The sequence below is a fragment of the Trichosurus vulpecula genome, chromosome 1 (genome assembly GCF_011100635.1).
Source record: "Trichosurus vulpecula isolate mTriVul1 chromosome 1, mTriVul1.pri, whole genome shotgun sequence".
In the NCBI taxonomy this organism is placed as follows: domain Eukaryota; kingdom Metazoa; phylum Chordata; class Mammalia; order Diprotodontia; family Phalangeridae; genus Trichosurus; species Trichosurus vulpecula.
Window position 1 is genome coordinate 406,926,180 of NC_050573.1, and position 17,972 is coordinate 406,944,151.

Consider the following 17,972-nt stretch of genomic DNA (forward strand, 5'->3'; position numbering starts at 1 on the left):
AGTGATTTTGAGCATTTTTTCATATGCCTATAGCTATCTTTAATTTCTTCCTCTGAAAACTGCCTATTCATATCCTTTAACCATTTCTCAATTGTGGAGTGACTTGTATTCCTCTAAATTTGGTTCAGTACCCTGTATATTTTAGAGATGAGGTCTTTATCAGAGACACTGGTTGTAAAGATTTTCTCCCAATTTTCTGCTTCCCTCCTAATCTTTGTTGCATTGGGTTTTTTATACAAAAACATTTCAATTTAACATAATCAAAATTATCCATTTTGCATTTTGTAATGCTCTCTATCTCTTGTTATGTCATGAATTCTTTCCTGTTCCATAAATCTGATAGGCAAACTATTCCTTGCTCTCCCAAATTGCTTATAGTGTCAGCCTTTATTCCTAAATTATGAACCCATTTTGACTTTATTTTGGTATATGGTGTAAGATATTGGTCTGTGCCCAGTTTCTGCTCTACCATTTTCCAATTTTTCCAGCAGTTTTTATGAAATAGTGAATTCTTAGCCCAGAAGCTGGCCTCTTTGGGTTTATCAAAGAGTAGATTGCTATAATCATTGACTTCTCCATCTTGTGTACCTATCTTATTCCACTGATCCACAATTCTGTTTCTTAGCCAGTACCAGGTAGTTTTGAGGACTGCTGCTTTATGGTACAGTTTAATATCTGGTATGTCTAGGCCACCTTCCCTAGCATTTCTTTTCATTAATTCCCTAGATATTCTAGACCTCTTGTTCTTCCCGATGAATTTTGTTATTATTTTATCCAGCTCTGTAAAATAATTTTTGGTGGTTTGATCGGTATGACACTGAATAGATAAATTAATTTAGGTAAAATTGTCATTTTTATTATATTAGCTCAGCCTAACCATGAGCAACTGATATTTTTCCATTTATTTAGGTCTGACTTTATTCGCATGAAAAGCGTTTCATAATTATGTTCATGTAGGCACTGGGTTTGTCTTGGCAGATAGACTCCCAAACATTTTATAGTGTCTACAGTAACTTTGAATGGAATTTCTCTTTCTATCTCTTGATGTTGGGCTTTGTTAGTACTGTATAGGAATGCTGAAGATTTATGCAAGTTTATTTTGTATCCTGCGACTTTGCTAAAGTTGTTTATTATTTCAAGTAGTTTTTTACTTGATTATCTAGAATTCTCTAAGTAAATCATCATATCATATGCAAAAGTGATAATTTAGTTTCCTCTCTGCCTATCCTAATTCCTTCAATTTCTTTTTCATCTCTTATTGCTACAGCTAACATGTCTAGGACCAAATTGAATAGCAGGGGTGATAATGGACATCCTTGTTTCACCCCTGATCTTTTTGGGAATGCATCTAGCTTATACCCATTATGAATAATGCTTGTTGATGGTTTTAGGTAGATGCTATTTATAATTTTAAGGAAGGCTCCATTTATTCCTACGCTTTCTAGTATTTTTAATAGGAATGGTTGCTGTATTTTGTCAAAGGCTTTTTCTGCATCTATTGAGATGATCATATGGTTTTTGCTAGTTTTGATGTTGATATGATCAATTATGCTGATAGTTTTCCTAATATTGAACCAGCCTTGCTTTCCTGGAATAAATCCTACCTGTTTGTAGTGTATTATCCTCCTGATAAGTTGCTGCAATCTTTTTGCTAATATTTTATTTAAAATTTTTGCACCAATATTCATTAGGGAAATTGTTGTATAATTTTCTTTCTCTGTTTTGACTCTTCCTGGTTTGTGTATTAGTACCATATTTGTGTCATAAAAAGAATTTGGTAGGACTCCTTCTCCACCTATTTTCCCAAATAGTCTATAAAGTATAGGAATTAATTGTTCTTTAAGTGTTTGATAAAATTCACATGTAAAACCATCTGGCCCTGGAGATTTTTTCCTAGGAGGTCAATGATGGCTTGCTCAATTTTTTTTTCTGAGATAGGGTTATTTAGGAATTTTACTTCCTCTTATGTTAACCAGGGCAATTTATAGTTTTGTAGATATTCATCCATATCCCTAAGGTTATCAAATTTATGTGCATACAATTGGGCAAAATAATTTCTAATTATTGTTTTGATGATTTCCTCTTCATTAGAGGTGAATTCACCCTTTTCATTTTTGATACTGGTAATTTGATTTTCTTCTTTCTTTTTTTTAAATCAAATTGACCAAAGGTTTATCAATTTTATTGGTTTTTTCATAAAACCAGCTCTTTGTTTTATTTATTAAGTCAATACTTTTTTTGATTTCAATTTTATTAATCTCTGCTGCGATTATCAATATTTCTAATTTGGCATTTAATTGGGGATTTTCAATTTGTTCTTTTTCTAGCTTTTTCAATTGTGTGCCCAATTCATTGATCTCCTTTTTCTCTATTTTATTTATGTAAGCATTTAGAGAAATAAAACTTCCCCTAAGAACTGCTTTTGCTGCATCCCATAAGTTTTGGTATGTTGTCTCATTATTGTCATTCTCTTGAATGAAGTTATTAATTGTTTCTATGATTTGTTCTTTGGCCCACTCATTCTTTAGAATTAGATTATTTAGTTTCCAATTAATTTTTAGCTTATTTTTTCCATGGTTCTTTATTACAAATAATTTTCATTGCATCGTGATCTGAAAAGTATGCTTTGACTACTTCTACCTTCCTGCACTGGGTTGTGAGGTTTTTATGCCCTAGTACTTGGTCAATTTTTGAGCATGTGCCATGTACCACTGAGAAAAAGTATATTCCTTTTTATCCCCATTCAGTTTTCTCCAGAGTTCTATCATATCTGTCTTTTCTAAAATTCTGTTCACTTCTTTAACTTCTTTCTTGTTTATTTTGAGGTTAGATTTATCAAGTTCAGAGAGGGGGAGGTTGAGGTCTCCCATTATTATGGTTTTGCTATCTATTTCTTCCTGTAACTCCTTTAACCTCTCCTCTAAGAATTTGCGTGCCATACCACTTGGTGCATATATGTTAAACAATGATGTTGCTTCATTGTTTATGGTGCCTTTTAGCAGGATGTAGTGTCCTTCCTTATCTCTTTTAATTAGATCTATTTTTACTTTTGCTTTGTCTGAGATTAGGATTGCTACCCCTGCTTTTTTTTACTTTAGCTGAAATACAATATATTTTACTCCAGCCTTTTACCTTTATCCTGTGTGTATCCCCCTGTTTCAAATGTGTTTCTTGTAAACAGCATATTGTAGGATTATGGTTTTTAATCCATTCTGCTATCTGCTTCCATTTTATGGGAGGGTTCATCCCATTCACATTCACGGTTATGATTACTATCTGTGTCTTTTTCTCCATCCTATTTCCCCCCATTTATGCTTTTATTTCTCCCTTTCCCCTTTTACTCCTCAACAAAGTTTTTCTTTTGACTGCTGCCTTCATCAGTTTACCCTCCATCTTGATTCCCCTCCCTTATCTTATCATTTTCCACTTGCTACTTCTTCCCTCCCTTCTGACCACCCCCTCCCCTTTCCCCCCTTCACTTTTTTCCCCCTCTTTCCCCTCCTACTGCCTGTAGGACAAGTTAGATTTCTATACTTATCAGGGTATGTTATTCCCTTCTTGAACCAGATGTGATGAGAGTAAAGCTCAAATACTGCTCTTCTCCCTCCCTTCTTTCCCTCTACTATAATGTGTTTTTGTGCCTCTTTATTTGATGTAATTTACCCTTTTCTACTACCTCCTTACCTCTTCTCCCAGAACCCTCCCTTTACATCTCTTAATTATATTTTTTATCCTTATATCAGTTATTTTATACAGACATCCACAGTCTATGTGTATCCCTTTCAATTGTCATAATAACTGTACTATTCTCAAGATTGACATATATATGTATATATAAAACATACATAAGATGATATAATCCTACATAAAGATGTAAATAATTTGCCCTTATTTATTAATAAGGTTCGTGGGGTTTTTTCCTCCCTGTTTACCTTTTTATGTCTCCCTTCAGCTTTGTATTTGAAGATCAAATTTTCCATTGAGTTCTGGCCTTTTCATCAGGAAGGTCTGAAATTCCCTTATTTAATTGAATGTCCATCTCCTTGCCTGAAGAAGTATGCTCAATTTTGCCTGGTACTTGATTCTTGGTTGTAGTCCCAGCTCTTTTGCCCTTTGTAATATCATATTCCAATTTCTCCTGTCATTTAATGTAGAAGCTGAAAGATTCTGTGTGATCCTGAATATAGTTCCACGATATTTGAATTGTTTCTTTTTGGCTGCCTGCAGTATTTTCTCCTTGACTTTGTAATTCTGAAATTTGGCTATAATATTTCTTGGAGTTTTCAATTTGGGATCTCTTTCAGGGGGTGATTGGTGGATTCTTTCAATGATTATTTTACCCTCTGGTTCTAGGACCTCTGGGCAGTTATCTTTGATAATTTCTTTGAAGATACTGTCAAGGCTCTTTTTTTCATCGTGGATTTCTAGTAGACCAATAATTCTTAAATTCTCTCTCCTGGATGTATTTTCCAGGTCAGTTTTTTTCCAATCAAATATTTCACATTTTCTTCTATTTTTCCATTCTTTACATTTTGTTTTATTACTTCTTGATGCCTCATAGAGTCATTAGCTTCCACTTGCTCAATTCTAATTTTTAATGAGGTGCTGTCTTCATTTTGCTTTTGAATATCCTTTTCCAATTGGTTGATTTTACCTTTCAGGGTGCCATTTTCTCTATTTAGATTCTGAATCTCCGTAGCCATTTCACCGATCTTATTTTTTAAAGACTTGATTTTGTCAGTGGTTTTTTTTTTTTCCATTTTTTCTTTTACCTCTCTAATTTGGTTTTTAAAATCCTCATTTGGCTCTTCCAATAATGCTTTTTGGGCTTGAGACCAGTTCACATTCCCTTTTGAGTTATCAGATGTGGGTATAGTGTCAATGCTATCCTCTTCCGAATTGGTATTTTGATCATCCCTGTCTCCACAAAAAGAATCAATGGTCTTCGGTTTTTTTGTTAGTTGGTTAGCTTTTTCCTGGATTTACAGTGGATTTCTGCTTTTGGGGCTCGGGGATCTCTGTCCCAGGTTTCTTGTTCTGGGAATTGTGAGTCTAGTTACTGCCTTTGTGTATTATAGCCTTCAGTTTCCTGAGGTGTGGGGGAGGGGTCCGGCTGCCTGAAGTCTCTTTTTCCCCTGGGGTTGCTCTCCAGCACAATTGCTCTTCAGCAATGGTCTCAGCTGTTTGTTGTCAGTGCTGGTGTCTGCCACTTCCCCTGGCTGTGCAAAGGCATATCTGGGCTCCTGGTGTTGACCCCTGCTGGCTCTGCCCCTCTGGGACTCAGGAACTCCCACTGCTTGGCCACTGAAGCCCCACTTCTGTCTCCGCTATTCCAGCAGTTTTCCTGAGGAATTCTCTGGGTCAGGGAAGGAAGGATTAGAGCCATTTACCTGGCCATTATGTCTCCCAGAAGTTCAAGAAGGCACTTTTCAAACCTTTTGGACTGCAAGCCTCGGGAGTTGATGTCTCACTGCTGGAGGCATTGCACTGCTGCATCTCATCACTTCAACAGACTCCTGTCCTGTGTTGAGAGGCCTGGGGACCTCTGCCAGTTTAGGGTGCCCTGCTTTCTCCCAGCCTGGATCGCTGACTGATTTCCACAGCTGCTTCCGCTTTGGTACTGTCTGGTGCAGCTCCGCACTACTGAGTGCTCTCTCAGCCTACAGATCCATCCCGTCGACCTTTTAGACTCTCCTGGTTGGGAAGTTTGCCCCACTCAGACTGCTAGAAGCTTCTAACTCTCTCAAATCTGCTCAGATTCACTTTTTTAGAGGTATCTGACAGAACTTGTCAGAGAGCTCTGGTAAGAACCTGCTTTCACGTGGCCATCTTGGCTCCGCCCCCCCTCTTAATTTTATGATTACAGAATAAAATAAGATTCTTGGCTGGCTGCCTGCAAAGGCTGGCAAAGCTCATCTTAAAGCAAGGAATGGAGAGGCCAAGATGGTGGGTAAGGGACCTAGGATGTTTATTCTAACTGATGTCAAAGCCACAGTTCTATTCTAAACCAAAAAAAAATTCCGTAAGAGGATAGTCACAGTTTAATTTTTACTCTTTAATGGTTTCCCTTGTCATCCAGAGAGGAAATGAATTTTACCAGCCTGAATTCCAACATAGACTTAAAATTACTAAAGGGATACTTTAAATTGATTACTATTTTAGAATTATCCCCTAGAGAAAGAGATATGTGAGATTGAATAATAGGTATGGCCTATAACTCAAATAGTGAAACTCTTTTCAAAAGAACATACCAGAATTTGGTGTGGAGGCTTCTGAGGAAGGAAGGAGATAGTAAATGATTTGCCCAGGATCGCACACTTATTAAGTGTGTGTCTGACCTCAGATTTGAACTCAGATCTTCCTAATTCCAGGCCCAGCATGGTATCTACCATGCCACTGACTGATACTAGATGTGTGTCATGGGCAAGTTAATTAACCTCTCAGGTTCTCAGGGAACTTTGTAGAATTATAAATTACAGAAAAAGTAGCCATCTGCATCTGCAGAGGAAGTTTCTACATTAAGTATTTTCTAAACCAGTGAAATCACAGTTTCAGACCCACTTTCCCCACCAAAAAAACAGAATTTATGCATCAAATAAATTTTCTTCCTCAAAATAGTCACCTTGGGAAGTCATGTATTTATTCCAATGACATGTCCATTGCACAAGTCATTTCTATGTTGTTTATTTTCTCATGGCCTGCATGATCAGTTCATAATCCATGCAAGAAAATCAGTCACATTGCTTTCTAGAACACCTCATATTTAGAATCCCCATCTGCCTGAAATTTTTTTAAAACCTTACAACAAACTTTTCAAATAACTTCATTAATCTGATGATTTTTCTCCCGTCTATCTCCTAATTTCTGATTACCCAGATGTAAGCCTATAAATAGGAGCCCTTCTTTTATGCTGATCTTGTCTTCCTCCTACTCTTTTCTCTTGGTCTGCCTCATTGGGCAATATCAGAAGAAGTGATTTGGCCTTGAAACATGATTAGTAAAAGAATCAGGAAGCTTGAGCAAAATGATGATAACCTGAGCTTCCATTTAACACACGGACACCTTGATAATCAGTAGAATACTGCTCTGGGGATATTTTTTGTTGTTGTTTTTAAATTTTTTCAAATGTGGCCAAGACTGCTGACTGATAACATTTACAGGAAGTAAACTGGAATGATTTTTATGAGGTCTATTTCTCCAAGCTAGAGATGATACCCAGGAGAGAAAAGTACATTACCACTGTCACACTTGAATTTGTTCTTGCAATCAATGTCTTCTATGTTGCACAGTTTTGTTGGATAACATCTTTGGGATGCCACCAGCTGCTCCGTACACGGCTGCCCCCCAAACTGAGAGGGACGCAACAGGGATCTCACTCGAAACTGAAAGGGAAGCAGAGAAGAATGGGGAACTCTGACTATTGCTGCCCAAACCCCAAAATACTGTGTTACTTGTTCACTGGGGCAGTGTGATTCCAAAGAATTCTTGTATTTATTAGTCCATAGACTTGGGTTCTTAATCCTGGTCAGGTCAGTGACTTTGCAGGACTTTAAGAAAACCATTTTCTAAGTGTGACTTAGTTTCTCCATCAGTTAAAATGAAAATGAGGAAAGAGTGTAGTGAAATAAGAGCTGGGAGACCTGAGTCACCTGGATAACTACTGAGATTGCCTTTACTTCATGTCTGTTATGATTTCATGGCTTCCATGGAGACAGTATCCACAGAAAGGTGATGAAGGGGAGGAGAAGAACCCTGGACGTGAAGTCAGAAAACCTGGGTTCCTGTCCCAGCTCTGCTACCTACTAGCTGTATGACTATAGATAAGTCACTTGCCCTTTCTGTCACTCAGTGTCCTCATTTACAAAATGAGGGAGTTGGACTAAGTGAACCTTCAGGTCCCTTCTTGCCTAGCAAATAGGGATTCCAGTCTCTGCCACTAGCTGGCTGTGTTACCTGGGGCAGGTCATCAAACACTCTGGTGCCTCAGTTTACTCATCTGCAAAATGAAAGAATTCTATCCCTAAGATTCCTTCCAGCTCTTCCAGTAATTTATACATTAGAACAAGTCATAAATATTTATTGACATATTTAACTATGTAAGTGTATTATGCAAGATAACACTAGCTTTTCCCTATTTTGTTAATACCATGAGGTTATAAATGTGAAAAAGACTTCATGGTTTTGTGGAAGAAAGGCAGAGGAGAAAATTATATAAGTACTTTCTCCATGCCATAGTGCCTACCTGGAAAGTAATTTTTAAAAAAGTGAAGAAGCAACTACACAATTCTTGGGTGTGCTTACTATAATACCCAATTTGGTCAGGGTCCATGAAGGCCAATGACCTAGCTCAAATAAGCTTCCTGGTCAGCAAATTTTAAAATTTTGAAATGCAAACAAACTGAGTAACATTCTAGTCTGGAAGGAGAACTGGTCATCAGTTTTCTTATTTCCATCTCAGCTCAATTTCAGCCCCTGTCATACACTGGCTACTTCCTTTGTTTTGCTCCTCTCGTCTCCTAGAAAAGCCTGAGGCCAGAAGTGTGATCAGAATATGTTTAATAGTAATAACAATAGCTAGCATTTATATAGCACCTACTATGTGCCAGTCACTGTGCTAAGTGCTTTATAATTATTATGTCATCTGATCCTCACAGCAACCTATTAGGTGCTATTATTATCATCCCCAATCTACAGATGAGGGGACTGAAGCAGACAGAGATTAAGTGACTTGTCCAGGGTCATACAGCTAGTAAATGTCTGAAGCTAGATTTGAACTTAGGTCTACCTGACTCTAGGTCCAATGCTTTATCCATATCCTAGCTCCATCTCCAATAATAAGGAGATTGGAGGTTTAAAATAGCTAATAAGGAAGGACACTGTGGTTTGATGGAAAGAACATTAGTCTCGACATCAGGAGACCTTGATTCAAATTAATTTTACCTTTTACTAACAGTCACTTATACACTTTGTGCTTCACTGATATTATGTGTAAAAAGAGGTTAATAATGGTTTCTCTATCTACTTCATAGGGTGGTTATAAGGAAAATACTCAGGTTTTCTGACTTCACATTCAGGGTTCTTCTCCTCCCCTTCATCGTCTTTCCATGGATACTGTCTCCGTGGAAGCATGAAATCATAACAGACATGAAGTAAAGGCAATCTCAGTAGTTATCCAGGGGACTCAGGTCTTATTTGGTTTGGGCAGCATAATGTCAAAGCAATAGGAAGATCTTCCCTGTCTATTAATAGGCCTATGTGACCTGCTTTGAGCTCTGGCCTAGCTCACAGCTATGATACCTCCTGAGTCACAGAGGCCTTTGGGGGAGGGAGGCTTGCTTAGGAGAGGCTTGCTTGCAGGAAGGCTTTCACACCTTTTGGTATTAAGTTGATTAGGCACTGAGTCATGAGGGTTGTGATGCTTTCTGGCTCTGAGAAGTGTATGTATACTCTGAAGTGAGATTTTGTTTTGGGGGTTCACTTATGAGAAGGACCTTGTGATTCCCTGGTCGAAACTCTGAGTAGTCATATGTTTAGACCCCTGACTGCTCAGATGTAAAGGTTCTCTTGATCCAGTGGTGTACGGAAAGTGCATTGCAATATTACTCTGATTCAGGCAGTCAGAGCCCTGTTTGTTGATTTTTATGCTAATTTCTCTGCTTGTATTTTCTCTGATGTTCAGGGGGCTGACTTCTTCCCTGAACTAGTGATTGTTGACCCCTTTAAAGTTGCTTTCCTTTAAAAGCAGATCAAAGAACCTGTGCTAGCAAGCCATCCTGGGTGTGCTAAGGTGTTTGCTGTTACAGTGCTTACTATGATCTTCCCCTCCCATATTGAAAACTTTTTCAGATCTATTGATATAATCATGTGGTTATAATTTTTGTTATTAGTAGCCAGAGTCCCCCATTCTTTTCTGCTTCTCTTTTGGAGCTGTATTTGTGATTTCATCTGTGTAGGGAATTCTTCCACCAAATCGTCTCCTTTGACTCCTACCTACTTTCAGACCAGAAACTTGACCTTTATCACTGGCTACTCCTACTCTGATAGGTAAACATTTTGCTCTGTCTTTCAGGACCCAGGACTCTGTGAAACACGTTGCAATTTCTTCATTAGCTTTTGTGCGGATTTTTTCCTTCCCTCCCCCAAGTTCCTTTTTAGCACCTCTTTATATGTTTGTGGTCTTTTCCAATTAGAATGTAAGCTCTTGGGGGGCAGAGGTCATCTCTTATATTTGTATCCCCAGTATTTATCACAGTGTCTGATACATAGTAAACACTCAATAAATTCTCTCTCTCTCTCTCTCTCTCTCTCTCTCTCTCTCTCTGCCCCCCCCATCTCTCCCATTCCCCCCTCTCATCAACTTGTAATCCTAGATTGGGGTGGAGGGTAATGGGGAGACTGAGAGATTAAATAATTTCCTGAACTACATCAAATAAAGCTGGTGATAATAGATATCTTTGCCATATCTCTGGTCTTATTGAAAAGGTTCCTAGTCTTTCTTTATTAAATAAAATATTGAGTCTGAGTTTTAAGTAGATACTAATAATGACCTTATTAAGGAAAGATCCATTTATTACTGTGCTATCTAATGTTGTTGTTGGTTTTAACATATATAAAGGATTTTGTTAAAAACTTTTTCAGCATCTATTGATATAATGATATGGTTATAATTTTTGTTATTAATATGTTGTACTATGCTTATAATTTTTCTTATATTGCACCAATACTGTATTACTTTTATAAATGTAACCTGGTTATAGTCTAAAATCTTTTTAATATGTTATTGTAGCTTCTTTACTAATATTTCATTTAAATATTTTTTGTGTTGCTGTTCATTAATCTATGGTTTTCTTTCTCTGCTTTGTCTCCTGTGATTTAAGCATCAAGAACATATTTGTATTATAGAAGGAGTTTGGAATGATTCCTTCTTTTTGATTTCTGTAAACACTACATACTATTGGAGTTAATTGTTGTTTGAATGTTTGATAGAATTTCCTTGTAAATTGATCTGGTCCTGGGTTTCTTCCCCCTTTGGCAGTTCATTTGTGGTTTGTTTAATTTGTTTTTTTTTACATTAACTTAAATTTTTAAATAACATATTTTTTCCTCTGTTAATATTTTTGCAAATATTTAACCATTTCCTCTAAATTTTCAGTCTTGTCAGCATATAATTGACCAAAGTAATTTTTGATAATTTCCTTTTTTAAATTTTCAATTGCTGTGAATTCTTTTAAAATGTAAATAAAATTTGGTTTTATTTTCTCTTTTTTAATCAGACTCACTATTTATTTTATTAGTAAAAAAAGTTCATAGTTTTATTTATCAATTCAATATGGGTATTTTACTTTCAATTTTTCATTAATTTTCATAATATCTCATTTGCTATTTGGGTTTTTGATTTGTTGCTTTTCTAGTTTTTTTCATTGTTGAATGCTTAGTTCATTATTCTGCTCATTCTTCATTTTGTTGATATCTAGAGATAATACTGTTCCCTAAGAACTGCTTGATTCATTATCTATGGTACCTTTAAGCATATTATAATTTCCCTGTTTATCTCTTTTATCTATGTTTTCTGTTGCCTCATCTGAAAAGATGACAGCTATCTTTGTTTTTTTTTTTTTAGTTCAAAAAAGGGTAAAAGATTTTCCTACATCTCTTATTTTAACTATCTGAATCTTTATGTTAGCAATTCCTCTAACTTCTCTGGGCCTCAGTTTCTTCATCTGTAACATTAAAGGGTTAGACTCAGTGGTCTCTAAGATCATGTCCAGCTCAAAGTTTATTATCTTGTGCTCCTTTTTAACTCATTTGTTGTCTTAATAAATTAATTCTCCATGACTCAGCTTCCCTGCAAGGGAAGATCACCTTTGCTATATCATTTTTACATACCTGTTTTTTAACACAAGGGTCACATTCAGACCATGGTCCAAAGTCACTCAGGAGGCAATTGATGGGACAGGTTTGCTGGTTGCATGCCCTGGATTCTTGTTTTGAACACAGCCTATCACAGTAGTTTTCTTCATAATATTTGTCTTGTACTATTTGTCTGTAACCAGGAACACAACAACAATAAGAACTGTACTTAGGCTGATTCCATTCACTGGGGCACCACTCTTGGAAATCGTAAGTGAAATGAAAAAAATTAACAATTAATTCTTTTGTCTCATGCAGTTTTCATTTATGATTTCTTGAAATGTAGCTCTGAAAAACCAGGCTTTAATAAAGTCCATTGGGATTCAAATGGAGCTACTTGACTATGCCTTTAAACCCAAATTACTGTGGATCCTACTGCTTGGCCAATAACTGGTCCCAGCTTAAGCCTCACTTGCTCATTGCTTGGATTTTGGTGGCTCAGAGTGAGTGTAATTAGCAATTACTTCTGTTCTGGCCAGAAATTCTGAGCATCTTCCCCTTCCATATTGATTCTTTTGTGAAGGCAAACTGGCCCATCTTTTGCCTTCATTCTCACCTAGCCTTTAACTACTGAATGGGAGTTGCCTCAAACGAACTGAAGCTTGGAAAAGTCCTAGCTTAAAAAGGCCAAGGTCTCCCAAGGCATCTCGGACCATCACCAGTTGTCCTGATCTGTGTCTTGCTGCTGGATTCTGATGTGTCTGGAAGAGAGAATGAGGCTAACGACTTTGCACAGCTCTGCCTCACTCAAATCTAGTTCATTTGCAAGTCAAGACATCACCCTCCTGAAATCATTGGTCCTCTTCAAGAATGAAGGATGAACAACAACAACCAACAACAATCTCTTGGAGGAGATGGCAATCAGGTCACATTGGTGTTAGGAAAATGGAGGAGGGAGGTGGGAGGGCGGAATAAGACAGAATGGGTCCCATGGCCATCTATTTAAACAATGGCATTTCTATAGAGGAGTTGAGGAAAATGGTAGAACAAATGGAATGGAAAGTTATGATGTCTTCTCAGGTTGTAAAAGACCTATGGGTACCACATGTCAAGAGAGTGACATTTGAATGTTAGTGGACAGAAGTTTATGAATTCCAGTTTCCTGAGGAATTACTGCGAGACCTTAGGCAGGGGGATAGGGGTCTTCCTGGAACTAAGTCTCAGTTTCCTTACATAGGAAATAGAGGTAAAAGCACTAATCTGCCTGAAAATAATCCTTATACCTTCCATTGGTTCAGATATTGTCATTTTCCAAAATTCTCTCATCTACAGGTGCTAGGGAAACAAATTCATTTGGCTCTTGACTCTGCCACTTACTAATTATGCAGTCATGGAAAGGCCATTTAATTTTTCTGAATTTTCAATATCTCGTTGAAAAAGCAAGGACAATAGTGCCTGAACCATCAACTTCACAGGATTAAAAATGTTTATTGAGCACATTTAGTGTGCAGAGCTCTATTTTGGTTACTGAGAAAGAGACAAAGTCTAGATAATTCATGGTTTCTGTCCTCATGGAGATTACCATCTAAGAGAATAAGATAAATATAGCAATAATTCACAAATATCAGTTAATATTAAAAATAAGAGAGGTACAGACAATGTGGAGTATCAGGCAAACAAGCAACAAGGATTTGTTAAATGCCTACTAAAGGCCTGGAACTATGTCAAAATCTAGAGATACAACAAAACCAGAATAATGTCTTTTCTCAATTAATTTATATTCTAATAAAGTAGACAATACGTACATCTAGGTATATATATATATATATATATATATATATATATACATATATGTGTATATATGTATGTATATAAGAAACATTTAAAAATAATAGTTAGCCTTTCTATAGTACTTACTATGGCTAAGTGCTTTACAAACATTGCTTCATTTGATCCTCATAACAACCCTGGGAGGTGGGTGCTATTTCTATCTCCATTTTACAGTTGAGGAAACTGAGGCAAAGCAACATTAAGTCACTTGCCCAAGGTCATATAGTTAGTAAGTCTCTGAGGCTGGATATGAATTCAAGTCTTCCTGACTCCCGGCTGAGTGCCTTATCACTGCCCCCTGGCAGTGCAAGGTGACCTTGGAGGGGCATTTCTGTGGAGAGTTGCACTTGGCCTGAGATGTGAAGGAAATCATGAATTCTAGGAGGAGGGGAGTTGAGGAGGTCAAGCATTCCAGTCACAGGGGACAGCTCATGCAAAGGTGTGCAGATGGGAGCTGGAAAATCAATCATGAAGAACAGCAAATAGACCATTGTGGCTAAATGATAGAGAGCATGGACGGCAGTAACGTGTTAGATGACTGGAAAAGTAAAAAGAGGTCAGACTGTGAACGTGTGTGAATGTCAAGCAGAGAAGTTTATATTTAATCTTGCAGGTAATAGGAAACTACTAGAATCTATTGAGGGCATCTAGGTAATACAGTGGGTAGAACACTGCACTTGGAAGCAGGAAGACTCCTCTTCCTGAGTTCAAATACAGCCTCAGACACTTATTAGCTATGTGACCCTGGGCAAGTCATGTGACTGTTTGCCTTAGTTTCCTAAAAATGTAAAATGAGCTGGAGAAGGAAATGGCAAACTAGTATCTTTGCCAAGAAAACTCCAAATGGGGTCATGAAGAGTGGAACATGACTGAAACAATTGAACAAACAAGCAAAGAATTGATTGAATAAGGGGATCAAATGGGGAAAAGTGCACGTTAGGGGTTGAAGGAATAGGTGGGAATTCACTTGAGGAATAGGAGGGAGGAGAGTTCTCATATAGATACTGTGTAGAAACAGATATGGAAGATATTATAATTCCTTGATTCTCAGCACAGCCCTATAAGGTGGGTAGGCTAGTATTTCTATCGTGTAGATGGGAGGAGTAAACTGGGGGTCAGAAAGATTAAATCTCTTTCTGGTGACTAAGAGCTCATTTCTTTTCTTCTCAAGCTTGAGACCACTCTTCTACACTGATTTGGAGAACTACTTCCAAGCAGGACCATGTAAGTTGGTGAACCATCGTCTGTTTGTCTGCATCACAGTGTGATCTGGAAATACTCTCCCCCCTCCCCAAGTAACTGAGGACTCAGACAATGAGGCTTTCACCATTTCAGACCATTAGCACACAATTTAGGATCTTACTGCTACAAAATTCTCAAGTTATTACTAGTAAATGATTTAAATAGAAAATAGGTTAAAATATTCAGAACTGTCAGAGCTGTTAAGTAATAAAGTTCTGGGCACTTCAAGGCTAGCAAACCAAAGACCACTGACCCAAGATAATTAGGAGAGCTGTGTCTTAGTTTTTGCCTCTCAATAGTTTGCCATGTGACCCGGGGAAAATAACTTAATCTCTATTGGCCTTACTTTCTTCATCTGTAAAATGAAATGATTGGATTAGATAATCTTAAAACTCCCATCTGATAATAATTAATAATAATAATAATGAGGAGGAGGAGAAGGAGGAGAAGAAGAAGAAGAAGGAGAGGGAGGAGGAGGAGGACAAGAAGAAGAACGAGAATGAGAACAAGGAGAATGAGAAGAAACGGAAGAAGAAGAAGAAGAAGAAGAAGAAGAAGAAGAAGAAGAAGAAGAAGAAGAAGAAGAAGAAGAAGAAGAAGAAGAAGAAGAAGAAGAAGAAGAAGAAGAAGAAGAAGAAGAAGAAGGAGAAGGAGAGGGAGGAGGAGAGGGAGGAGGAGAGGGAAGAGGAGAGGGAGGAGGAGGGGAAGAAGAAGCAGAAGAAGAACAACAAGAAGAACAAGAATGAGAATGAGAATGAGAACCAGGAGGAGGAAGAGGAGAGGAAGAAGAAGAAGAAGAAGGAGCAGAACAAGAATGAGAACAAGAATGAGAACTAGGAGAAGCAGAAGCAGAAGAAGCAGAACAAGAATGAGAATGAGGAGGAGGAGAAGAAGAAGAAGAAGAAGATAATTTGCTTGAGGAACTGCTTTTTAGGGATAACAAAATGGTAAAGTTAATCACCCCTAGGGCCTAGTCCAGTGCCTTTCACAGAATAGGTATTTAATGAATGTTGAATTGCGTTGAATCGAATCAACGAATGAACTTTTATGGTGAGTATTCATTTTGTGGGTGCCTCATCCTTCCCACTTTCCTCGTCAGTTAATGGAATTTCTGATTACTGGCTTCAGTTTTCATGGACTCCCAAAGGAAGAAGAAGTAGTCAAATTGTCACACCCACCTCTCTCTCCTCTGGGTTCCGTAATTGCAGGAACGTGAACAGCTGGACCATGGAGTCCATGGGTACCGTTCACAGTAACAGGCCTGACTCCCACCAATCAGGGCACTCAGCAGGATAGAGTATAATAAGATGTTCTGGTCCATACTCCAGGAGCGTTCACCTCCTGACATTGGATAACACGATACAGTTAAGTAGTCAGTCAGTTAGCATTTATTAAGTAACTACTATTTGCCAGGAACTATAAAAACCTTTTACAGTTGAAGATTTTGAAGCACAGAGACGTTAAATAATAATAATGATAACATTTCTAGAGCACTTACTATGTGCCAGACACTGGGCTAAGCACTTTACAATTATTGCCTCATTTGATCTTCATAACAACCCTGGGAGGTCGGTGAGATTATTATCTTCATTTTATAGAAGAGAAAACTGAGGCAAACAAGGTTAAGTGACTCCTCCAGGGTCATGCAGCTACCAAGTGTCTGTTACCAGATTTGAACTGAGGTCTTCCAGTCTCCAGGCCCAGCGTTCTAACCACTGTACTGTGTAGCTACATTTCCATCTTACTTGTAGTTAACACTTTCAACATATGTTGTCTGCCCCATTAAAATATGACCTACTTGAGAATGGGACTGTCTTACTTTTCGAATTGTATTCCCACTTAGCACAGTGCTTTGCACATACTAAGTATTCAATAAATCCATTTTCATTCATTCATTCTCAGTCACAGAACTAAACGTGATCCCAGGAGTCTGCTAATAGATCTCCTCCAGGGAAGATATTACCCACACCAGCACTACTATATTTTTGAAGCTCTCAGAACAGAAAATTCCCATAGAAGGCCTACATATACTGTGTCAACTAGTTCTAGGACTTTTGCTTTGAACCATTCATCTCAATAGGTATCGTCAGGGGTGGCAAAAGTTACTGATCCTCTGAACTTCATGGGATAAACTACAAGGCTTGCAAAACTTTTATGCCTTTTTTCTTTCTTTTTTTTTTGGTTCTTTTGCAAATACTTGAGGTTGGATGACCCCAAGTACAACTGTGTGGGTTGCTGAATCCACATTTTGTGTAAATTAGGGAAGGAGAAGCAAAGGTTACCACCCTCTGGAACACATCTCTTACCACTCAGCCTAGGGCCTAAGAACAATGAGAAGTGACTTATTCTATTTGGCAGAGGAGGGATCACAGAATCTAGAGCCAAGAGGACCCTTAGAGAGCTAATCCAATGCCCTCATTTTAAACATGAGTAAACTGAAGCCCATAGAAATGACCCACGTGATATAACTCGTAAGTAATAGAGCTGGAATTCAAGTCTCACAACAAATTCAACACATTTTTCATTATACCAATATTAACAGGCAACTGAAGATTAATTCACATTACTCCATATTGTAAAGAAGGGGTTGAGAATATAGGAGTACTCAATTCTCTTTTCTATATGAAACAATTACTCAATTTACCCATCAGTAAAATGAAGGGTTAGACCAGATGATACCTGATGATCTTGTGATCATCACAGGTATGATTGAAACAACATGAGCCTCTGCATCATTTGCCCTGGTCCAGTGTGTCGGGAGACAAGGACGTCCTTGAGATAATTCCTGTTGCTCTTATAAGATATCACAATTAATCTAAAACTTAAAGCTCATCATCATGTGTCATAGAATTGGATTTTGCCTTATCAGCTGCTGAATATTGATGCCAATTGGCTAAGTTATTTCCATTTCCTCTGCAAAATAGATTTTCTAGCAAAAGATGGATATAGAGCAGAGGTTCCCACACTTATTTGACCTACTGCCTCCTTTTCCAAAAAAATACCCTGTACCTCCCACCCCTGGAAATCTACTTTCTTTAACCCTTTAGTGT

At 37.7% G+C, this 17,972-nt stretch overlaps 1 protein-coding gene across 1 annotated transcript in view; it reads right to left on the bottom strand.

Moving 5' to 3' along the window:
* C6 (complement C6) overlaps window positions 1-17,972 on the bottom strand; it is a 90,276-nt gene that overhangs the window by 62,284 nt on the left and 10,020 nt on the right. The window contains exons 2-4 of the mRNA XM_036759354.1: window positions 16,101-16,263; window positions 11,887-12,043; window positions 7,238-7,382 (exon numbers count right to left, since the gene is read on the bottom strand). Of these exons, the coding sequence (XP_036615249.1) occupies window positions 7,238-7,382; window positions 11,887-12,043; window positions 16,101-16,243 (445 nt within the window). The 5' untranslated portion in view covers window positions 16,244-16,263. The remainder of the gene's footprint in view (window positions 1-7,237; window positions 7,383-11,886; window positions 12,044-16,100; window positions 16,264-17,972) is intronic.